Raw genomic sequence first — 22,953 nt, forward strand, 5'->3', positions numbered from 1 at the left:
CCTGGTGTCTACTCTGAGGTGACCTCAACTGAGGGGCTGAGTGGGACTAGTTGTCACCTAAAGGATGCAGAGGCAAGAGCTCACTTCCCGCAGTCTTCACAGGTGAGGGAGGCACCAGCTCCTCGCCAAGGCCCGATCTGCCTGGCAGCAAGAACATCCCTTACCCCTCTCACCAAGGCCATACACACCTGCGCCTACACAGGGTCTCATGTGGCCAAGGCCCTGGTGTCAGGCCCTTAATGGCTAGGATTTGTTGGCACAAAGGCAAGGCACCACAGAAACTGGAGAAGTGAAAGGTCCCCACCTTTGGGTGGGGAGCCGGCCTCTGGGTTGCGTGACTATCAGTCAGCAAGTGTGGACTTTGGAGTGAGGCGCAGTTACTTACAGCCTGCTGTGCAGCCTGTGTGCTTCCAAACCTCTCTAGGTCTGTTTCCTCGCTGGACTCATAGGGAAAGGGGAAGTACCTTTCCAGGATGGAAATTGAACAAGACAACCCACAGGAAGCCTCAGTGTGGAAACTTACTTTATTCTAGCCATGATTATCCTAGTTGTCACCTTGCACACCTGCCATCTGGTGCCATCTCCTGGCTGGCACATTTATACCCTCTCTGGCTCTGAAAGGCATGTCAACCAAAAATGGGCAGCTGGGACTAAGGCATATTTAAACAAAGGCTCCAAGGGACCCCTTTCACTTGGGTCTAGCATCCAGCCTCTCTCAGCAGAGGCAGGATCGTGGTACCTTGTCGTGTTTTCTGAACAGGGCCCAGGACAGCCAAGGCATGCCATCACTGCAGCACTCAATCCTCCTTGGTCACAGTGGAGTCAGCGGTCCAGCCTGAAATACTACTACAGAGGAGAAAGACCCATTCCTGCAAGGTTGCTCTATCTTCCACATCCAAAAACAGTCCTACATAGCTTCAGCTGCTCCCAAATCAGGTCACAGAACAGCAGGAGACATTCCTTTGGCAAAAAAGGACACGCTTTTGTCCTGTATCTTATACTGGTAAGTGAGGCTCTGATCCCGCTGGGCTGTGGGCTGCGATGGTCTCCTCCACAGGATTCTCAGCTACAGAGACAGAGAAGAATGAAAGAGGAGCAACCACCCCAGGAAGCTGCTCCACTGGGAGCCCCACCCTAGCTTCTCTGTGACCTTCAGCTGAGGCCTCTATGAGATGACAGTCAGACGTGCCATCTGGTAATGGGGCCAACTTGTAAAATAAAGCCTATCACCAGCTAACTACAAATAAAGGGTTCCCCTCCATTACAGTAGTCATATTGGCTCAATACAAAAAATGTGAAAGAGAAACAAAAAGGAGAAGGAAGGAAAAAGTCTTTCAAAGGAAGACCATTAAAGTATTTTTATTTTATTTTATTTTATTTTATTTTAAGCAGAGTCTTACTCTGTTGCCCAGTCTGGAGTGCAGTGGCGCAATCTTGGCTCATTGCAACCTCCGCCTCCTGGGTTCAAGCGATTCTCCTGCCTCAGCCTCCCAAGTAGCTGGATTACAGGTACGCATTACCATGCCCAGCTAATTTTTGTATTTTTAGTAGAGGCGGGGTTTCACTATGTTGGCCAGGCTGGTCTGGAACTCTGACCTCAGGTGATCCACCCACCTCGGCCTCCCAAAGTGCTGGGATTACAGGTGTGAGCCACCGCGCCCGGTCCCTTTGTTCTTTTTTCTAAGCATGGTTTTGTACTTGCGGGCTAGACTAATTTTGAAAATCCCATTAGAATTTGCACATTCAATACAGAGGCCCAGGAAGGCTAGATACCTGTTTTGATGGTGTTTCCGCTGACTACAATGCTCTGGGGGTCTGGCTGAAGAGAGGCCACAGCTGCCCAGCAGCACCTTCTCCTCAGGCCCTGCTGCAGCACTACAGACATAGCACTGCTGGGCTTGGTCCTCTGTGTGACCTACCAGCCTTGCCTCTGAAGGACTCTGGGCCAAGACTCCTAGCCACTCTTACTGGGTCAGGAGTGCTCAACATGAAGTTAACCAGGAAGCTGTGGTGGAGGCTTGGGAGTGGTTCCAGAAGAGAAGTTTGAGAAGGCAGAGAGCCACACGGCAGCCCATTTAGAGGGGTAGAATCCAGCTTCCCTCCCAGAGAAGGACTCTCAGTTTCTGCCCAAGTACTCCAATTGTTCTAGTAAGAGGCAGCAGTTGGGGCAGCAACCCTGGTCCATGGGTATGGCCTCCCCAGGTTGTTTCTCTTTTTTCTTTTTTTGAGACAGAGTTTCTGTCGCCCAGGCTGGAGTGCAGTGGTGCGATCTTGGCTCACTGCAACCTCTGCCTCCTGGGTTCAAGCGATTCTCCTGCCTCAGTCTCCTGAGTAGCTGGGACTACAGGCCCGCACCACCATGCCTGGCTAACTTTTCTATTTCTATTAGAGGTGGAGTTTCACCATGTTGGCCAGGCTGGTCTCGAACTCCTGACCTCAAGTGACTGGTCTGCCTTGGCCTCCCAAAGTGTTGGGATTACAGGCGTTAGCCACTATGCATGGCCCCGAGTTATTATTTTAAAAGGAACAGGCTGGGCACGGTAGCTCACTCCTGTTATCCCAACACTTTGGGAGGCAAACGGGGGTGGATCACAAGGTCAGGAGTTCAAGACCAGCCTGGCCAACAAGATGAAACCCCGTCTCTACTAAAAATATAAAAAAAATTAGCCAGGCATGGCAGTGGATCGCCTGTAATCCCAGGTGCTTGGAAGGCTGAGGCAGAGAACTGCTTGAACCCAGGAGGTAGAGGTTGCAGTGAGCCAAGATCGCGCCACTGCACTCCAGCCTAGGCGACAGAGCAAGACTCTTTGTCTAAAAAAAAAAAGGAACAGTGTTGACCTGAATAGACAATGCCTGCTGCAGTACTGCAGAGAAATTTTGCTGTTACTTGACGGCATGCCCTGCATTCCACTGTAGACAGCTGTCTCCTCTTTAAGAGTGCTCCACTTTGGTCACAAATGGGATCCCCATGGAATATGTGTGTTGGTCCATGAGGCTAAGTGCCATCTGGAGCAGGTCTATTACCTGAAGTCTCACAATTTCCAGTGTTTCCCTTCCACCTGAAGTCATGTCCCAACCAGACAGTCCCTCAGGCCTGACTCTCCCCTATGCAGTCAAGAATCATAGGTACGCGGGCAAGCAGCCCATTGCCCAGTAGGCCCCTGCATACCTGCCCATGCACATCCCTGCAGAAGCCAGTGGCCAGGCCCTCAGCCCGCAGGATCAGGTGGCTCTGGTGACTGACGCCATTCAGCAAGATGTCATTCTCCTCATCCTCCACATCTCCACTGTCGTGCACAAGGATCACCATGTTTCCCTGCATCAGATACAAGATGGAAGCCTGCTCCTTACCGGAAGGGACACCCAGAGTCAGGGAGTGCCAGCCTCTCATTGCCTCCGCTCCCCTGCACATCCTCTCACAGATCACCCTCCCTGCTGCTGCTACAGCCAGCCCCTACCTGTGCTCCCAGACCCTGATTCCAGTCATCTACTGGACAATCTCACCCATAATGAGCCAACCCATATTTTCAGCTCACTTCATCTAAACCAACAGTCTTCAAAATTAGCTCACTCTCCTGAATTCCTGAATGTTATTAAAAGTGTCACCATCCTGCCAGGCACCCATTTATTCCATCTACAGTTCCTGAATACTTACAGTGCACCAGATCCCACAATAGAAATAACAAGTGAGAGATATGGGCCCAGGAGCAGATAGATGCTGACAATACAGGATGATAAGAGCAAGGGAGAGGGAAGCATGAGGTATATGGGGAGCACAACGAAGAGGCATCCGCTCTAACCTGGAGAAGCAGGTCAGGAGGTGAGCACACGTGAGCTGAATCTCAGAGGGCAAGTAGGAGTTAGCCAAGCCGAAATGACTTTTTGGTCAACCCTGCCAAAAAGTGACAGCTTGAATAATAAGTCCTTTCAAAGGAATACTGTCCAGTTGTTAAAAAGAATAAAGCTGGCCGGGCACAGTGGTGCACGCCTGTAATCCCAACACTTTGGGAGGCCAAGGCAGGAGGATCATTGAGCCAGGGAGTTCAATACCAGCCTCGGCAACATAGTGAGACCCTGTCTCTATTTGTAAAGAATAGTAATAAAAGGCCGGGCATGGTGGCTCACACCTGTAATCCCAGCTCTTTGAGAGGCCAAGGTGGGTGGATCACCTGAGGTCAGGAGTTCAAGACCAGCCTGGCCAACACGGTGAAATCCCATCTCTACTAAAAATATTTTAAAAATTAGCCGGCCAGGCATGGTGGCTCACGCCTGTAATCCCAGCACTTTGGAGGCTGAGGTGGGCAGATCACAAGGTCAGGAGTTCAAAACCGGCTTGGCCAACATGGTGAAACCCTGTCTCTACTAAAGAAAACACAAAATTTAGCTGGGCATGGTGGCGTGTGCCTGTAATCCCAGCTACTTGGGAGGCTGAGGCAGGAGAATTGCTTGAACCCGGGAGGAAGAGGTTGCAGTGAGCTGAGATCACACCACTGCACTCCAGCCTGGGCAAAAGAGCAAGACTCCATCTCAAAAAAAAAAAAAAGAAATTTAGCCGGGTGTGGTGGTGGGCACCTGTAATCCCAGCTACTTGGGAGGCTGAGGCAGGAGAATTGCTTGAACCTGGGAGGTGGAGGTTGCATGAGCCAAGGTCACTGAGGTTGCACCACTGCACTCTAGCCGGGGCAACAAGAGTGAAACTCCATCTCAAAAAAAAGAAAAGAATAGTTTAAAAAAGAAAAAGAATAAATGGCTCCTGTAGGGGTACAAAGCAGCGTGGCCAGGCCAGGGTCTGAGCTGGGGTTCTGTCCCTGCTGGGCTGCAGCCCCAGCTGGACTGCTGCCACGGAACTCAGTGCAGAATAACTCCGGGAGAAACTGCAGTGGGACCTGGAGGCAGAGCATGTGAAGGTGGAGGATGTGACCCTCAACCGTTGTGCCTGCAGCTTCTGAGTCCTGGTGGTGTCGGCCAAGTTCGAGGGGAAGCGGCTGCTTCAGATACACTGGCGGATAAACGTGTGCCTAGCCGGAGGCTCTCACACATGCTTTTGAGCAGAAAACCCTCATCCCAGAGCAGCGGGCCTGTGAGCAGCAGAAACGAGGGACTGACACCTACACAGCCATTAAATTATCAATCAAGGCTAGAAACAAAGGAAAAGAATGAAGCAGATCCATGTGTTATTGGACAATGGACAACAAAATACACTGTGTATTACTAAATGAAAAAAAGAAGTAGCAAACAGTGTGGATGGCACGTTACCAGTAATGTGAAGAAAAATGCAGGGAGACAAATATGTGCATATACTTTGAGAGCCAAGGCAGGAGAATCACCTGAGCCCAGGAGTTCAAGATCAGCCTGGGCAACATAGTGAAACCAAGTCTCTATAAAAAGTAAAAATATAGAAAAAAGAGGCCGGGTGCGGTGGCTCAAGCCTGTAATCCCAGCACTTTGGGAGGCCGAGACGGGTGGATCACGAGGTCAGGAGATCAAGACCATCCTGGCTAACGCGGTGAAACCCCCTCTCTACTAAAAAATACAAAAAGCTAGCCGGGCGAGGAGGCAGGTGCCTGTAGTCCCAGCAACTCCGGAGGCTGAGGCAGGAGAATGGCGTGAACCCGCGAGGCGGAGCTTGCAGTGAGCTGAGATCCGGCCACTGCACTCCAGCCTGGGCGACAGAGTGAGACTCCATCTCAAAAAAAAAAAAAAAAAAAAGGCCGGGCGCGGTGGCTCAAGCCTGTAATCCCAGCACTTTGGGAGGCCGAGGCGGGTGGATCACGAGGTCAGGAGATCGAGACTATCCTGGCTAACATGGTGAAACCCCATCTCTACTAAAAATACAAAAAACTAGCCGGGCGTGGTGGCGGGCGCCTGTAGTCTCAGCTACTTGGGAGGCTGAGGCGGGAGAATGGCGTGAACCCGGGAGGCGGAGCTTGCAGTGAGCCGAGATCACGCCACTGCACTCCAGCCTGGGAGACACAGCGAGACTCCGTCTCAAAAAAAAAAAAAAAAAAAAAAAAAAAAAAAAAAAAAAAAGAAAAAAACCAAATATGTGCATAATTGTACAGACTGGCTAGAAGGATGCACGTTGAGCCGGTCGTGGTGGCTCACACCTGTAATCCTAGCACTCTGAGAGGCCAAGGCGGGCAGATCACGAGGTCAGGAGATAGAGACCACGGTGAAACCCCGTCTCTACTAAAAATACAAAAAAAAAAAAAATTAGCTGGGCGCGGTGGTGGGCACCTGTAGTCCCAGCTACTCGGGAGCCTGAGGCAGGAGAATGCATGAACCCGGGAGGCGGAGCTTGCAGTGAGCCGAGATCTCACCACTGCACTCCAGCCCGGGAGACAGAGCAACTCCATCTCAAAAAAAAAAAAAAAAGAAGGATGCACGTTGGAGGGAGGGAGAGAGGCAAGAGCACTTTTCTTCCTTCTTTTTCTTTTTAAAACAATGTCCAAGTTTTATTTTTTCAACTAAAAGAAGTATTCTTACAAAAAGAGGGTAGTAGCAGGTCACAGACCCAGCTGGACTGCAGAAGGTGACTTTGGCTACTTACTCTCAACCCCTAATCCTGACTGTGCCTTCCACACCCCTAAAAGTTCCTCCTCCTCCCATTCTTTCTGCATTACGCTGGTTCCTGGCTCTGCAGCTGTAGCCAGGATGGCCTCACAAGTTCCCTGAACAGAGCTTCCAGGCAGGACTTTGCACACAGGTGTTCAACACACACTGCTGGATACCCACACACCTGGCTAACTCAGTTAGCTTATCTCTCCCATTGCTCTGTACACTCAGTCTGACCACACCATACCACTGTCCACACGTTCCTGCCAGCTACACCATTACACAATGACAAGTGCTACTGTGGGCCAGACACCGTGCTGACATGTTACAAGCTTCATCTCACTTTACTCTTGTAGTCAGGTACCTGCGAGGTAGGCACCACAGCCATTCCTATTTTACTGACTGGCCTATTGTTATTGTTAAAAACTCTATTATGGCTATTAAGTACAGCAGTATTTACACCTAACTGATCACAACCAGTTACAGATTTCTTTGTTCCTTCTCTGCTCCCACTGCTTCACTTGACTAACCAAAAGAAAACAAAAACAAAAACTCTAAAACCTCTATTACAGCAGAAATCCCTGTTTGTCCCTCATAACTTGGTAATCAAGGTAACACTGTATATCCTATACTTGTATTGCCCTTTACAATTTTCAAAGTAGCTTATACTCATTATCTTAGCTGATCTATAAAATACACTCAAGGATGATAATAACTTGCCCCAGGACACACAGGCTATATCTGGCAGACCTGGGACTGCAGCAGTGCCACACGTGACCAGCCCCACTGAACGCAATGTTGATCATCGCTTTATTTTGGGGGGCTTTACTTTTCAGCAACGGCAGGTAAGGGAAAGCAGGTGGCTGGAGCAAAAGCTTTCTGGCGCTACCAGAGTAAAGCCAAAACCCCAAGCAAATAAAAAGATCACAGCAAGCGAGGTGTGGACCTGTCTGAGTTCTTGGAGGTCACAGGTGGGCGCACAGAAGGCAGTTCCATGAGTACCTTTAGTTCCCAGCACACGGTGGCTCTGCAGTAGTGAATGAAGTCTAGCACAGCCACCGCCCCCACGCCCAGGCTCAGGAGTACACTGAGGTCGTCCACCAGCAGCACCGGGTACGTCCACCGAGCCTCTCCACCGTCTACTGGCTTCAGGGCCTCCCGTACAAACTCAAACAATGGTTTCAAGTTCCCAGCATTAGCCTCCCTGGAGAGACAGGACAAAAGTTATCAGACTTCACTCTCTCTACAGATGTTTATCAAGAACCAAGTAGCACCACAGGAGAGGGCGAAGGGGGACAAAGAACTTTATCACAATTCTTGGCAACAAAGAGTTCATGATCTGGTTAGAAAGAAAAGGCATGCACGTGTACAGGAATAATTCAAATATTTCCTGAGGCCTGCTAGGTATAAAGCACTGTGTTAGAAACTGGGGGACACAAAAATAAACAGCTCCTAGGGCCCTTAAGAGACACCATACATAGTCAGGTGTGGTGGTTCACACCTGTAATCCCAGCACTTTGTGAGGCTGAGGCAGGCGGATCACTCAAGGTGAGGAGTTCAAGATCAGCCTGGCCAACAATGGTGAAACCCTGTCTCTACTAAAAATACAAAAATTAGCCAGGTGTGGTGGCGCACACCTGTAATCTCAGCCACTCGGGAGGCTGAGGCAGGAGAATTGCTTGAACCTGGGAGGCGAAGTTGCAGTGAGCCAAGACTGAGATCATCCCATTGCACTTCAACCTCGGCAACAGAACGAGACTCTATCTCAAAAAAAAAAAAAAGAAAAAAGAGAGACACCATACAGCCTCTCAACCCAAGAGCTTAAGGCATCTGGAAGATAACTGGATTGGGCAGGCAGAAGCCTTCCCAGGAGGTCATTCACAGCTGGAAAAAGTTAAACAGGCCAGGCACAGTAGCTCGCACCTATAATCTCAGCACTTTGGGGGACCAGTGGGGGAGAATCATTTGAGCCCAGGAGTTAAAGAATAGCCTAGGCAACAGAGTGGGACCATATTTCTACAAAAAAAAATTTTTTTTTAATTAACCAGGCATGGTGGTACACCCCTGTAGTCCCAGCTACTTGGAGGCCGAGATGAGAGGAGTGCTTGAGCCCAGGAGGTCGAGTTTGCAGTGAGCCGTGTGTGTACCACTGCACTCCAGCCTGGACAACAGAGCAAGACCCTGTCTCAAAAAAATAATGAAATAAGAAGTTAAACAGCAACTCAGATGCCCTGATGGTCAGTGGCAGTGGCCTAAGGGCTTCTGTATACATAACAGATTTGACCTGTTTCTGACACAAGCCAGACTGACTATCTCCGCCTTCTCTAGTGACTACCCCCAGCCATCATTTCTCAGCAATGAGTGGAGGAACAGAGCACAGGGCCCAGGGCAACTGGTCTACTGCCTTATGCTCCGGGGATGAGCCCCTGGCATTGCGTTATTTTCACTAACAATGAGGACATCTCCCCATATCTTGGGATGAGGTGTAACCAGCCCCTGCCTTCAAATGAGGAAACCCCAAGTCAGAGATGCTAAGGGATGTATGTGAGGTCACACACAGGGTCAGGAAACATGGCCTCACAGCCACCACAGAAGGGTGTGTGTGTCTGAGAGATAAGGTGGTCGGGGGAAGTTAATGTGTGGACCGCTTTGTAGTGGAGGAAGAACAGCAGCCAAGCAGGGAGTCTTCACAGAGCTATGTTTGTGGCCAATGTTCAGAAAGAAGGAAAAGCAGGAAAACCAATCTCAGGCCTGTGACGCTGAATACCAAACCAGGGGAAAAACTTTTTCTTAAATGTCTGAAGAGTAAATATTTTAGACTTGCAGGTCATATGGTCTTTGTCCTGACTACTCAACTCTATTTGTTGCTGTAATGCAAAAACAGCCAGGGACAACCTGCAAACAAATGAACGTGGCTGTATTCCGGTAAAATTTTATTTACAAAAAATAAATTAAAAAAAATAATATTGGCCGGGCGCGGTGGCTCAAGCCTGTAATCCCAGCACTTTGGGAGGCCGAGACGGGCGGATCACGAGGTCGGGAGATCGAGACTATCCTGGCTAACATGGTGAAACCCCGTCTCTACTAAAAAATACAAAAAACTAGCTGGGCGAGGTGGCGGGCGCCTGTAGTCCCAGCTACTCGGGAGGCTGAGGCAGGAGAATGGCGTGAACCTGGGAGGCGGAGCTTGCAGTGAGCTGAGATCCGGCCACAGCACTCCAGCCTGGGCGACAGAGCGAGACTCCGTCTCAAAAAAAAAAAAAAAAAAAAAAAATATTAAAAAAGACAATTTTAAAAATATGAAACAAAACATATTTATTTACAAAAACAGGCAGCTGACCCATAGCCCATAGTTTGCCGTTGCAGAGTTTCCGCTGTCGCAGAGCTCAGGTGTATACTAGGGCTCTAAGCCAGGGCTGGAAAACACAGCAAAGCATATTGTTCTGCCATCCTTCCAGCAAATGATCCTCTCTATAGCTTTGGGGACAAATGTCCACCCTCAGCCCCAGGATAAGAGCCAGCATTTGATAATGCTGCAACACCAGATGAAGTGTCTGTCTCCTGAAGCCAGTTCCATCTTCCTGCACAATAAGAAGGAATCACACAGCAACCAGGAACCCTGTCTGGGCCCACCTGCCACGTGTGTGCTTCCGGGCTGGGCTGCAGGCTGACTGACCTGAGAAACTGCAGGGGATGTGGCTCCTCTTGAGTCTGGAAAAAGACGTCCACTGCGGACTTCAGTCCCTCGAGGAACACAAGCTGCCCACGCTCCCGCGCCACAGTCAGGTTGACACCCTAAACATGACAAACAGTGAGTTACTGTGCCCATCAGACTAGATGCCAGCTTGCAAGAGGGCACAAGACACCTTCCAAACATGGCAGAAGTGTATCTGATCACCCAATGTACAGGCCTGTCTTCATTCCCCTGGGTGCTCCCAACCCACAATCCCCCATCTGTTTTCAGATGTGTATTTCCATTTAATTGTCACATTAAAAGAAAAACTAGCCAGGCATGGTGGCACATGCCTGGAGTCCCAGCTACTTGGGAGGCTGAGGCAGGTGGATCGTTTGAGCCCAGGAGTTTGAGACCAGCCTGGGCAACATGGCAAGATCTCGTCTCTACAAAAAAAAAATAAAAAAAAATTAGCCAAGTGTGGCAGTTTGCACCTGTAGTCTCAGCAACTCAGGAGGCTGAGGTAGGAGGATCACGTGTGCCCAGCAGGTCAAGGCTGCAGTGAGCCATGATCATGCTGCTGCACTCCAACCTGAGCAACAGAGCGAAACCCTGTCTCAAAAAGACACAAAAAACAAAAACCTAGGCTGGGCATGGTGGCTCATGCCAATAATCCCAGCACTTTGGGAGGCCAAGGGGCAGATCACTTGAGGTCAGGAGTTCGACACTAGTCTGGCCAACATGGTGAAACACCATCTCTACAAAAAATACAAAAATTAGCTAGGGGTGGTGGCAGGTGCCTGCAATCCCAGCTACTCAGGAGACTAAGACAGGAGGATTGCTTGAACTGGGAGGTGGAGGTTGCAGTGAGCCGAGATCGCACCATTGCACTCCAGCCTGGGTGACGAGAGTGAAACTCCATCCCACAAAAAAAAAAAAAAAAAAAAAAAACCCACAAAAAATGGGACGCAGAAATTTAGTATGCATATCCCTGCTCAGACCAGGACTTTTTTTTTTTTTCTTTTCTTTTTTTACTTGTCACTGACTTGAAGCTCAAGGACTTTCTTTCTTTTTTTTTTTTTTTGAGACATAGTCTCACTCTATTGCCTAGGCTGGAGTGCAGTAATGCAATCTCGGCTCACTGCAACCTCTGCCTCCCAGGTTCAAGCGATTCTTGTGCCTCAACCTCCTGAGTAGCTGGGATTACAGGTGTGTGCCACCATACCTGGCTAATTTTTATTTATTTATTTATTTATTTATTTATTTATTTATTCATTTATTTTTTGAGATGGAGTTTCACTCTTGTTACCCAGGCTGGAGTGCAATGGTACGATCTTGGCTCACTGCAACCTCTGCCTCTTGGGTTCAAGCGATTCTCCTGCCTCAGCCTCCTGAGTAGCTGGGATTACAAGTATGTGCAACCACACCCAGCTGATTTTTGTATTTTTAGTAGAGACGGGGTTTCTCCATGTTGGTCAGGCTGGTCTCGAACTGCCAAACTCAGGTGATCCACCCACCTTGGCCTCCCACAGTGCTGGGATTATAGGCATGAGCCACCGCACCCAGCCTAATGTTTTTATTTTTAGTAGAAACAGGGTTTCGCCATACTGACCAGGCTGGTCTTAAACTCCTGGCCTCAAGTGATCCACCTGCCTCAGCCTCCAAAAGTGCTGGGATTACAGGTGTGAGCCACTGCGCCTGGCCTCAAGGACTTCTTAAATATGGTTCATGAACTACCATCCGATTAAGAAACCCTTTAAGATGCCTGATTAAAATGTAGATTCCTGGCCGGGCATGGTGGTTCACGCCTGTAATCCCAACACTTTGGGAGGCCGAGGCACGTAGATCACCTGAGGTCAGGAGTTCGAGACCAGCCTGGACAACATGGCAAAATCCTGTCTCTATGAAAATTCAAAATTAGCCAGGTATGGTAGCACATGCCTGTAATCCCAGCTACTTGGGAAACTGAGGCAAGAGAATCACTTGAACCGGGGACGCAGAGGTTATGGCGAGCCAAGATCATGCCATTGCCCTCCAGCCTGGGCAACAAGAGTGAAACTCTGTCTCAAAAAAACCAAAAGCAGATCCCTGGGTCTAATTCCAGAACAAGGGCACAGCTCAGGATGTCCAGCTCAACAAACACCCAGGGATAGTGATGCATTCTAAATGTGCAACCCACTGCTCCACCTGTGCAGAAACAGGTCACATGGAGCTCAGTGTGGTGGCTCACATCTGCAATCCCGGTACTTTGGGAGGCTGAGGCAGGAGGATCCCTTGAGCTTAGGAGTTTAAGACCAGTCTGGGCAACATAAGGAGACCCGTTCTCTAAAAAAGAAAAAAAAAAAAAAAAAGGCAAGAAAGAAAGAGGCAACATGTAACTCTTTAGACTTTCCATGCCCCTACATCAGGTCTCAACTGCTCATTCACACACAAAATGCCCAGGGTCTTCCAATGTCCAACACCATTTGTTCTGATAGCTGCAGCTGACAGAGAAAGACTCCTGATCGTATCACCCTTGCTCTTGCTCACTACCAGTCTATTTATGTAAGTGCAACAATATGCCATGAGTATAGAAGCTCACGCTCCAGTACTTCACATGCCAAGTACTGTGCATGCCATTTCTGCTGTGCTGATTATCATTCAAAGGTAAAAGAAAAAGTAGCCAGTTTAGACATGCGAACACACAGCTGTCTCATCCTGAAACAGATCCAGTGGCCATAAAGCCATGCTACAGAGCCCTGGAATGCAACATGTTTTCTTTACATCCTGACTGTTCTCCCTGGGCTCCTGCCCTGATGTCTAACACAAGAAGTTCTCCCTTCTCTGCAAAGGATGGGAAAGAAAGAACCTACCATTCTCTCACCTCCTCATTTGCTTCTGCCCAACAGAGAAAGAGGCAGTGACTTGGTCCAATAGTAAGACTGGATTTTATTTTTTTTTATTTGTATGTATGTATGTATTGAGATGGAGTCTTGCTCTTTTGCCAAGGCTGGAGTGCAGTGGTGCGATCTTGGCTCGCTGCAATTTCCGCCTCCCAGGTTCAAGTGCTTCTCATGCCTCAGCCTCCCAAGTAGCTGGGATTATAGGCGTGAGCCACCACGTCTGGATCCTCTGAGAAATAAATGAGTGGAATGCACGCCCCATGAGTGAGATGATCCCAAAGTGTTAAGATTAAAGGCATGAGCCACCACCCCTGGCAGCCAAGAATTTTTATAGTGACTAGGTCTTGGGTTTTGTCAAATGCTTTTTCCGCAGTAAGTGATATCATCATATGAATTTGTTTCTTTAGCCTGTTGAGATGGTGGATTACAATAGCTGATTTTCAAATGCTGAACCGGCTTTGCAAAATTGTAATAAACCCAAGTGAGGTGTACAGTTCTTCTTATACATTTCTGGACTTGATTTGCTTATATCTTGCGGGGGGCGGGGCGGGGGAATTGCATCTCTGGGAGATATTTTTTTTTCCTTTTTTTATTGAAAAGGTGTGTCACTCTACAGGCGCACGCCAACTGCCCAGATAATTTTTGTATTTTTAGTAGAGATGGGGTTTTGCTATGTTGGCCAGGCTGGTCTCAAACTCCTGACCTCAGGTGATCTGCCCACCTCGGCCTCCCAAAGTGCTGTGATTACAGGCATAAGCCACCGCGCCCAGTCCAAGACTGGCATTTTAAAGATCACTGCTGAAGAGTAGCCCAGTTATCTCCCTCTCTAAGCCTGGCCTGTCCAAAAAAAAACCAAAAAACAGCCCTTCAGCTTCCATTCTCAGGCAGTGAAGTCCACCTAGTCACAGGTAATGGCCCAGGCTAGGTCAGGAAGTTCATCAGCCTCTTGGCCATCTTATTCTTGCCCCTGTGTATGATGTGGTGAGGGGCAGGAAACGAAAGTCCCGCTCCCCACATTGGGGTCTGAAGCGCTAGACTTAGGGAAAGACAGTGGGAGGCATCCAGTTTAGCAGCAGACCAAAGTGTGATCTCCAACCAAGGAGGACGAAAATCAAAACTCAAATGGAGAAGGAGAAAATCTTAACTGGTCCAGAATGAGTAGAGAAGGGTTTAATTAACATCTACAAACAGCAGGTCTGGTTCTACAAAGTCTCAATAAGTCTCAATTAATGCTGAGATGCTACCTCAGCCCTTCAAATAAGGGGTTCAGGATCCCAAGATTTCTTTCTTTCTTTTTTTTTTTTTTTTTTTTGAGACAGAATCTTGCTCTGTCGCCAGGCTGGAGTGCGATCTCGGCTCACTGCAACCTCTGGCTCCCGGGTACAAGCAATTTTCCTGCCTCAGCCTCCCGAGTAATTGGGACTACGTGTACGTGCCACCATGCCCAGCTAATTTTTATATTTTTAGTAGAGACGGGGTTTCACCATGTTGGCCAGAATGGTCTCGATCTCTTGACCTCGTGATCCGTCCACCTTGGCCTCCCAAAGTGCTGGGATTACAGGCGTGAGCCACCGTGCCCGGCTCAATATTTATTTAGTCCCTCTTTTGCTAAGTTCTGTACAATGCAAATAGGAAAGCCCAGCTTTAGACCATGTGTGACACACACACTCACTCAGGGACCTCACCATGGAACTCCAAAATATTTACCAGCTTCTGTCCCACGATATTGTAGTGGCTGAAGGACTGGGAGAGTGCCACAAAGCAGACTTTACAATTAGCTAGAAAACAAAACAATTGATTTTAAATAAATCCTCTGGTTACAACCAGTCTCACTGATTTCATACCTCTGAAAACAAAAGCACTGAGGCAAATCTAGAGACCCAGAGGCTCTGCAACCCGACATACACAATTTGATTCTAAGATGTACTTTTTTTCTTAACAGTTATATCTTATTTTGCTGATTCTAAGATATATTTCTGTTAGACGTAGTACTAGGTACTTCTTCTTCTTCTTCTTCTTCTTCTTATTATTATTATTATTATTTGAGCTCGCTCTGTTGTCCAGGCTAGAGTGGCACAATCATGGCTCACTGCAGCCTCAACTTCTCTGGCCTCAAGTGATCTGCCCATCTCAGCCTCCCGAGTAGCTGGAACTATAGGTGTGCCCAGCTAATTTTTGCATTTTTTTGTAGAGACAGGGTCTCCCTATATTGCCCAGGCTGGTCTCGAACTGCTGGCCACAGATCATCCTTCCACCTGGGTCTCCCGAATGCTGAGATTATAGATATGAGCCATTACGCCCAGCCATGCAGCAGCCACGTTCTTTAGGAAGCATCTACTGCCAGGACAAAGTGTCAATGGGGTCGAGTGCCCAGAGACCTCGAGATACACAAAGACCAGAGAGCAACAAAATCAGAAGCCACATAAGACCTCAGTGAGGCAATGTCCACACAGTAGGTGGAGAAGCAGAAGGTAGGACACAGAAACAGTGAGCACACGCCACTCTTTGGCAGGGCTGGGGAGGGAACGAGATGGCCCAGTGATCTGTTATCCTCACAAAATAGCCCCCCTAGGTATCCCAACACCAAGGCTTGGCTTGTAAATGCTGTTATTGCTTCCTTAAATAGTTTTGGTTTTTATTACTTCTGCACCCATCTTGGGTTTCTTTTCTACAGCATCAATGCGTCCCATACCTTTGAGGTAGAAGGAGAGAAAGTGGTGTACAAGGAAACTCCCATCTGTCTTGGCATCACAGAGTAGAGTCAGTTTCCCCTAAAAGTTACGAGGAACACAAAAAGGTTAGACTCCCTGGAAAGAGGTCAGCTTAGTGTAGAAATCTAGTCAATTGTGTCCACACCTAAATTCCTACACCTGAAGAGTTTATTTTTTTAATGATATATATGCTAAGGTACCCTGAAAAGATGAAAATAAGTCAAAATTATGGAAAATCCATGATTAAAGTTATCACTTATTGTTACTTAGGCAGGCATATCTCAGACTCCATCTCCTCAAAGCAAACAGAGAATAAAATAATTTCTCTTCCTCACTTCTCATGTTAGTAATTCAGGAACCAGTCTTAGGAAGAATTGGATCCTGAACAAAGGATGTTTTACCATGAGACTCCAATGAAAATCAGATTGCTAGGACTGGAAGAGGCCTTCAAAAGGCCTCCCCGCCAACTACTTTATATTCTGATGCCAATTCTATTCTGTAGGGTGAGGGAGAAGGGAGGAAGAAGCAGTTGTTGATAGAGATGTCTGATAACAAAGTTCACCCAATGGCCCTGCTTCAGAGGCCTGATCATGGAGAGCTCTAGAAAGACCTCTAAGGGTGGTCCCTGCAGAGCCGGGCTGTCCCGCTCCACTCACCTCTATTTCTGTCAGTGACAGGGAAGGTCAGGATCAAGTGATATCATGCATTCCACCTCCTTGCCGTGTGACCTTCCACAAATGCCTAACTTCTCTGGGCTTCAGGTTTTTTCACTTATAAAATATGAAAGCTCACACCGTCAGACCTTCAGGGTTACCCCTGGTGCTGTCATTTCCTGGTGCCCACTTGAATACTCCATTCTCTTATCTGGCCCTAGGCTGACTTTGGAAGTGCCAGTGGTAACTGGCAAGGTAATCAGAGTCATCTGGACAAGAACTGCCTGGCAACTAAAATCCACAAGGATCTACTGAAAGCTACAATTTGGCACTATGGGATCATAAAAAGGCTTTAGACACATAGTATCCTGGTTGCCATTGAAAAGGAGTTCACCATTTCATTAGGAAGACAAAGATTATGAATAAACCAGGCCAAGTGTGGTGGCTCACGCCTGTAATCCCAGCACTTTGGGAGGCAGAGGCAGGCGGATCACCTGAGGTCAGGAGTTCGAGACCGGCCTGGCCAACATGGTGAAACCCCGTCTCTAACAAAAAATACAAAAAAAAAAAATTAGCCGAGTAATTAGCTGGGTGTGGTAGCGCACGCCTGTAATCCCAGCTACTTGGGAGGCTGAATAAGGAGAATCACTTGAACCCAGGAGGTGAGGTTGCAGGGAGCCGAGATAGCGCCAGTGCACTCCAGCCCGGGTGACGGAGCGAGACTCCATCAGAAAAAGAAAAAAAAAAAAAAGAATAAGCCAGAAGATACGCTCCTGAAAGAGGTTACTCCTACGTTAAAATGTGAAAGGTTTCAAGGTGCCCCAGAGTGTGAAGAGAACATGCCAGCCTGGGGTGCCAAAGACTGACTTAGTCCAAGCCAATGTTTGCTACGTCCAGCTTCTAACAGTTATATCAGAAACCACAAAGAGGAAGAGTAAGAATAGCAGCGTTCAACACAATGTGCCGATTGCTCCGGGGCTAGGGGGCGGTTAGGAAGCTCGCCTATACGAACTCCCCTCTCCTCTCAGGCCTATTCCGCAGTCTCCTCTGAGCGCCTGGGACCTCCACCCCAGTGAACACGCACAGGGCGCCCCAGGGCGCCCCAGTTCACGTCCGTGAATATAATCCAACCCCCCTGTCGGCCATGCTTCCCAGGGACTTTTTTTTTTTGAGACGGAGTCCCGCTCTGTCGCCCAGGCTGGAGTGCGGTGGCGAGATCTCAGGTCACTGCAACCTTCCCCTCCCGGGTTCAAGCTATTCTCCTGTCTCAGCCTCCCGAGTAGCTGGGATTACAGGCGTGCGCCACCACGCTCGGCTAATTTTTGTATTTTTCCTAGAGACGGAGTTTCAGCATGTTGGCCAGACTGGTCTCGAACTCCTGACCTGAGATGATCCATCCGCCTCGGCCTCCTAAACTGCTGGGATTACAGGCGTGAGCCACCGCGCCCGGTCGCTTCCCAGAGACTTTTAAGGGCACGTACGGCCTTTGAGAATATACGAGATGGCCCAGAAGCCCACCTTCGGCGGGTCCAAGTCTACACTCCAATCCCCGGGTCGACCCTCTGCGGACTACAACTCCCAGGTGCCCCATGCCAGGTCGTCGCGCCATTCCCTGGGGTCGTGCGCACCGCCTCCCGGATGCAGTATTCCGCCGCCCTGCCAGGTCCCGCCCCCTTCCGGGCCGCGGGACCTCTTACCTGCTCCGCCCTGTCGGGGGTGGTGTTAAGCAAGTTATTAAGTTCCACGAACATTCCGAGCTCCTGGCACTAACACTCTGGAGGAGAATCCGGGGTGCTGCAAAGACGATGGAGGCTTAAACGCACCAGACAGCCCACCTCACGCAAAGAAGCGCGCATGCGCAACGCCACTTTTGCGAACCAGCCACAGCCAATGAGGCGGGTGTCTGGATGGGGCCGCTGCGCAAGCGCATAGACGTGCGTGGAGTCCCAGGTAGTTGGAAACGATGGGCTTTTCTGTAGGACTGCCAGCGGCCTGTGGCGGCTCATTCCGCGCAAATCGGCCTGGCGCCCGAGCCCTCCCAGTGGCCCCCAAAGCTCCACGCGACCGAGTATTCTCCTTCCCTTGGCCTCGCTCTCTGCCCAGCCCCGGGCCTCCTTTCCTCCACAGGTGGCTATCAGGCGCCCTCTGTATGCCCCACACTCCTGGGAGCTTGGGCTCATCGGTAAACGAAAACAAAGGACAGGAAATTATTATTTTTTAATTATTATCTTTTTTTTTTTATTGAGACGGAGTCTTGCTCTGTCGCCCAGACTGGAGTGCAGTGGCGCGATCTCGGTTCACTGCAAGCTCCGCCTCCCGGGTTCACGCCATTCTCCTGCCTCAGCCTCCGGAGTAGCTGGGACTACAGGCGCCTGGCACCACGCCCGGCTAATATTTTGTATTTTTAGTAGACACGGGGTTTCACCGTGTTAGCCAGGATGGTCTGGATCTCCCGACCTCATGATCCACCCGCCTCGGCCTCCCAAAGTGCTGGGATTACAGGCATGAGCCACCACGCCCGGCCGACACGGAATTATATCTTGAAAAGTTATGTGGAGGAAAGCAAAGCGGGATTGGGGAGTAACAATGGGGGCAAGGTAGGTTTCAGAATTAAAGAGGTTGTCAAGGTGGGTCTCACAGAGAAAGGGTGTTTGCGGCCGGGCGCAGTGGCTCACGCCTGTAATCCCAGCGCTTTGGGAGGCCGAGACGGAGGGATCAAGAGGTCAGGAGTTCGCAGACCAGCCTGGCCAACATAGTGAAACCCCTTCTCTATTAAAAATACAAAAAATTAGCCGGGCGTGGTGGGGGGAGCCTGTAATTCCAGCCACTCGGGAAGCTGAGCCAGTAGAATCGCTTGAACCCGGGAGGCGGAGGTTGCAGTCAGCGGAGATCGTGCCATTGCACTCTAGCCTGGGCAGCAGTGTGAGACTTCGTCAAAAAAAAAAAAAAAAAAAAAAAAAAAAAGTGTGGTTGCAACACGCCCTGTATTCCTGTCCTCAGAGCCTTTGCACTAACTCTTCCCTCTTCCTGGAATGCCCCTTTTCCCAGATATTCAGCTGATTTTAAAATTCCCCACTTCCTTCAGGTCTTTGTTCAGATGTCACTTTATTCGTGAGGCCTTCCCTGAGCACCTTACTTAAATCACAAACTGTCCCTTTTCGAACACTTCTTTTTCCTTGCTTTTCTTTTTCCATAAGGTTTGTATCTATTATACCGTATATAGTTTTGTTCTAGCCCAATCAGCCTCAGTTCAGTGGACAAACCTGTAGTTCAACCAAAGTCAAGTTTATTGACAGTCACTAAAATAAAAGAGAATTGTTATATGATTTGGGAAAGAATCGAATTCAGGTGAAATTTAAGTGAAGCGGTGTTTGATATACTTAAAGCACAGCACAGCTGTGTATGGAGGAGTCCTACTCTGGCATGGACTGCAAAGGGGACCCAGGGTCGTTCCTCTGGAAACTGCAAGTTGTTAAGATAGATGTAGAATGTAATAGTTAGCTGAAGCTCTGCACCTGGGATGGAAATCGAGGCTGCTGCTCTGTGTCAAAGGGACGTAGGTCCTTCAGCCAAGAATGAGATGTTTCATGTTTATTGAAATGTGAGAAAGAGAAAAAAAAATTGGCCTAACCCTCACAGCTAGGTCTTGGTGTTCCTGTTGAGCATAAACAATTTCACGAAACATCAACATCAGACTGATAGTGATGGATCAAGACAAAACTAGACCACTCCATAATCATGTTGAACACAAAACACATACATTGTCCAAGCCACAACCAAACATCTCATTTCCCAGCAATAAGAATACCTCTTCTTTACCAATCTTTTTAGCCTGATACAAGTTCTTTTTTTTTTTTTTGGCCTGATACCAGTTGTTTATCACATACTGGCTTTGCAAAGATGCCTCCCTGTAAATAAGATATATCAGGGTACCTAATCATAGAATTACTCCAACCTTCTGACAGCATCCGTCCCCGAGCAAAGCCGTACTTCCTTAAACCCTCCCCTAAATCACTTAACAAGCCCAAATCCTGTAATTGTTTTCTAACACTGTCTTAATGAGATACCCCATGGTTCCCCCATGGTGTACATTCTCCCTCATAGCAATGAGTAATAAACTTAATGTTTTCAGTAATAAGTATATTCCTGGTGGTCATTGCCTGGAGGGAATAGACGTGATGTCAATCAGCAAAGTTTTAATTTTAGAAAACAAAATTTCTTGCTGAGAAAGCAGTAGTCTCCACCAGGCGAGGTGATTCATGTTGCATGGAAGGCTGCGGCAAGAGAATCACTTGAAGCCAGGAGGTGGAGGTTGCAATGAGCCAAGATCACACCACTACACTCCAGGCTGTGTGACAGAGCAAGGTCTGTCTTAAAAAAAAAGAAAGAAAAGAAAAAGAAAAAAGTGGTAGTCTCTCAAAGAAAGGGGTTATTTATGAGACTACAGCTGCAGCATATTTAATCCCAGCTACCTGGAAGACTGAGGGGGGAGGATCCCTTGAACCCGGGAGACAGAGGTTGCAGTGAGCCGAGATCACGCCATTGCACTCCAGCCTGCACATCTATTATCTGTGATGATAAATAGCAGGACAGGTTTTCACAGTCTGAGCTAATTTTATGTTTCTTACTTTCCTTATTTGAACTTTAGTACCAAAAGGCAAGAGGACAGGGATTTTTGCCTGTCTTCTTTGCTGTTATTTCCTCAGTGCCTAAAAGACTGCCAGGCATTGGACCAGGTGCCGTGGCTCACGCCTGTAATCCTGGCACTTTGGGAGGCTGAGGTGGGCAGATTACTTGAGGTCAGGAGTTTGAGACCAGCCTGGCCAACATGGTGAAACCCTGTCTCTACTAGAAATACAAAAATTAGCTGGGCTTGGTGGTGCATGTCTGTAATCCCAGCTACTCGGGAGGCTGAGGCAGGATAATCCTTTGAACCCGGGAGGCAGAGGTTGCAGTGAGCCAAGATCTCACCATTGCACTCCAGACTGGGTGATTATTTTCCAAAGTGGTTGTACCATTTTACATTCCCACCAGCAATGTAGAAGGGTTCCAGTTCCTTGGCAATAGATGGTGTGGTCAATCTTTTTAATTTTAGCCATCCTGATACTACACTACTTTTTCTTTTTTTTTTTGAGACAGTCTCTGTTGCCCGGGCTGGAGTGCAGTGATGCAACCTCGGCTCACTGTAAGCTCCGCCTCCTGGGTTCATGCCATTCTCCTGCCTCAGCCTCCTGAGTAGCTGGGACTACAGGCGCCCACCACCAGGCCGGCTAATTTTTTTGTATTTTTTTAGTAGAGACAAGGTTTCACCCTGTTAGGCAGGATGGTCTCGATCTCCTGACCTCATGATCTGCCCACCTCAGCCTCCCAAAGTGCTGGGATTACAGGCGTGAGCCACCACGCCTGGCCTCTTTTTTTTTTTTTTTTTTTAGGACGGAGTTTTCCCCTGTCGCCCAGGCTGTAGTATAATCTGCGATCTTGGCTCACTGCAACCTCCACCTCCCCGGTTCCAGCAATTCTCCTACCCCAGCCTCTTGAGTAGCTGGGATTACAGATGTCCACCACACATCCAGCTAATTTCTGTATTTTTATTTTTTTGTTTTTGTTTTTTGGAGACAGAGTCTCGCTCTGTGGCCCAGGCAGGGGTGTAGTGGCATGATCTTGGCTCACTGCAACCTCTGCCGCCTCCTGTATTCAATCAATTCTCATGCCTCAGCCTCCCAAGTAGCTGGGACTACAGGCACATGCTGCCATGCCCGGCTAATTTTTTGCATTTTAGTAGAGATGGCATTTCACCATGTTGCCCAGGCTGGTCTCGAACTCCTGAGCTTAGGCAGTCCACCCGCCTCGACCTCCCAAAGTGTTGGGGATTACAGGTATGAGCCATTGTGCTTGGCCACATTGCGCTTTTAGTTTGCATTTCTGTAGTAATGAATGATGTTGAGCATCTTTTCATGTGCTTATTTGCCATCCATATACCTTTGGTGAAGTGTGTCTGTTCAAATATTTTGTCCTTTTTTTTTTTTTTTTTTTTTTTTTTTGAGATGGAGTCTCACTCTGTCGCCAGGCTGGAGTGCAGTGGTGCAATCTTGGCTCACTGCAACCTCCATCTCCTGGGTTCAAGTGATTCTCCTGCCTCAGCCTCCCACGTAGCTGGGACTACAGGCATGTGCCCCCATGCCCAGCTAATTTTTGTATTTTGAATAGAGATGGGGTTTCACTATGTTGGCCAGGATGGTCTTGATCTCTTGACCTCATGATCCACCCACCTCAGCCTCCCAAAGTGCTGAGATTACAGGCGTGAACCATATACAGAACAATTAATTTCTGTATATTGATCTTATTCTGCAACTTTGCTAAACTCATTTATTCATTCTAGTTAGCTTTTTGAAGATTTTTCTTGGATTTTCTGTATAGATGATTATGTCATCCATGAATAAAGACAGTTTTCTTCTTCCTTTCCAGTCTAGATGCCTTTG

At 48.5% G+C, this 22,953-nt stretch overlaps 1 protein-coding gene and 1 pseudogene across 1 annotated transcript; one reads left to right on the plus strand and one right to left on the minus strand.

Annotated features, from left to right (window-relative positions):
* Positions 1–507: 507 nt before the first annotated feature.
* Positions 508–18,389, minus strand: ELP6 (elongator acetyltransferase complex subunit 6). Its single transcript, XM_050780987.1, has 7 exons — positions 18,172–18,389; positions 15,803–15,881; positions 14,818–14,888; positions 10,232–10,350; positions 7,558–7,759; positions 3,170–3,316; positions 508–1,066 (listed from the first exon to the last, which is right to left on the minus strand). The coding sequence occupies exons 1-7, from the start codon at positions 18,223–18,225 to the stop codon at positions 938–940; spliced, it is 801 nt and encodes a 266-aa protein (XP_050636944.1). The 5' UTR covers positions 18,226–18,389; the 3' UTR covers positions 508–937.
* Positions 3,333–5,160, plus strand: LOC126947742 (bolA-like protein 2; annotated as a pseudogene).
* Positions 18,390–22,953: the final 4,564 nt, after the last annotated feature.

Source organism: Macaca thibetana, chromosome 2 (genome assembly GCF_024542745.1).
Source record: "Macaca thibetana thibetana isolate TM-01 chromosome 2, ASM2454274v1, whole genome shotgun sequence".
Lineage (NCBI taxonomy): Eukaryota > Metazoa > Chordata > Mammalia > Primates > Cercopithecidae > Macaca > Macaca thibetana.

Coding starts and splice junctions, on each gene's coding strand:
- ELP6 (XM_050780987.1), bottom strand. CDS start 18,225: ATGTTCGTGGAACTTAATAACTTGCTTAACACCACCCCCGACAGGGCG. Junction 7,760..10,231: donor CATCCCCTGCAGTTTCTCAG/GTCAGTCAGCCT, acceptor CTGTCTCTCCAG/GGAGGCTAATGCTGGGAACT. Junction 3,317..7,557: donor CCGTGTGCTGGGAACTAAAG/GTACTCATGGAA, acceptor TATCTGATGCAG/GGAAACATGGTGATCCTTGT.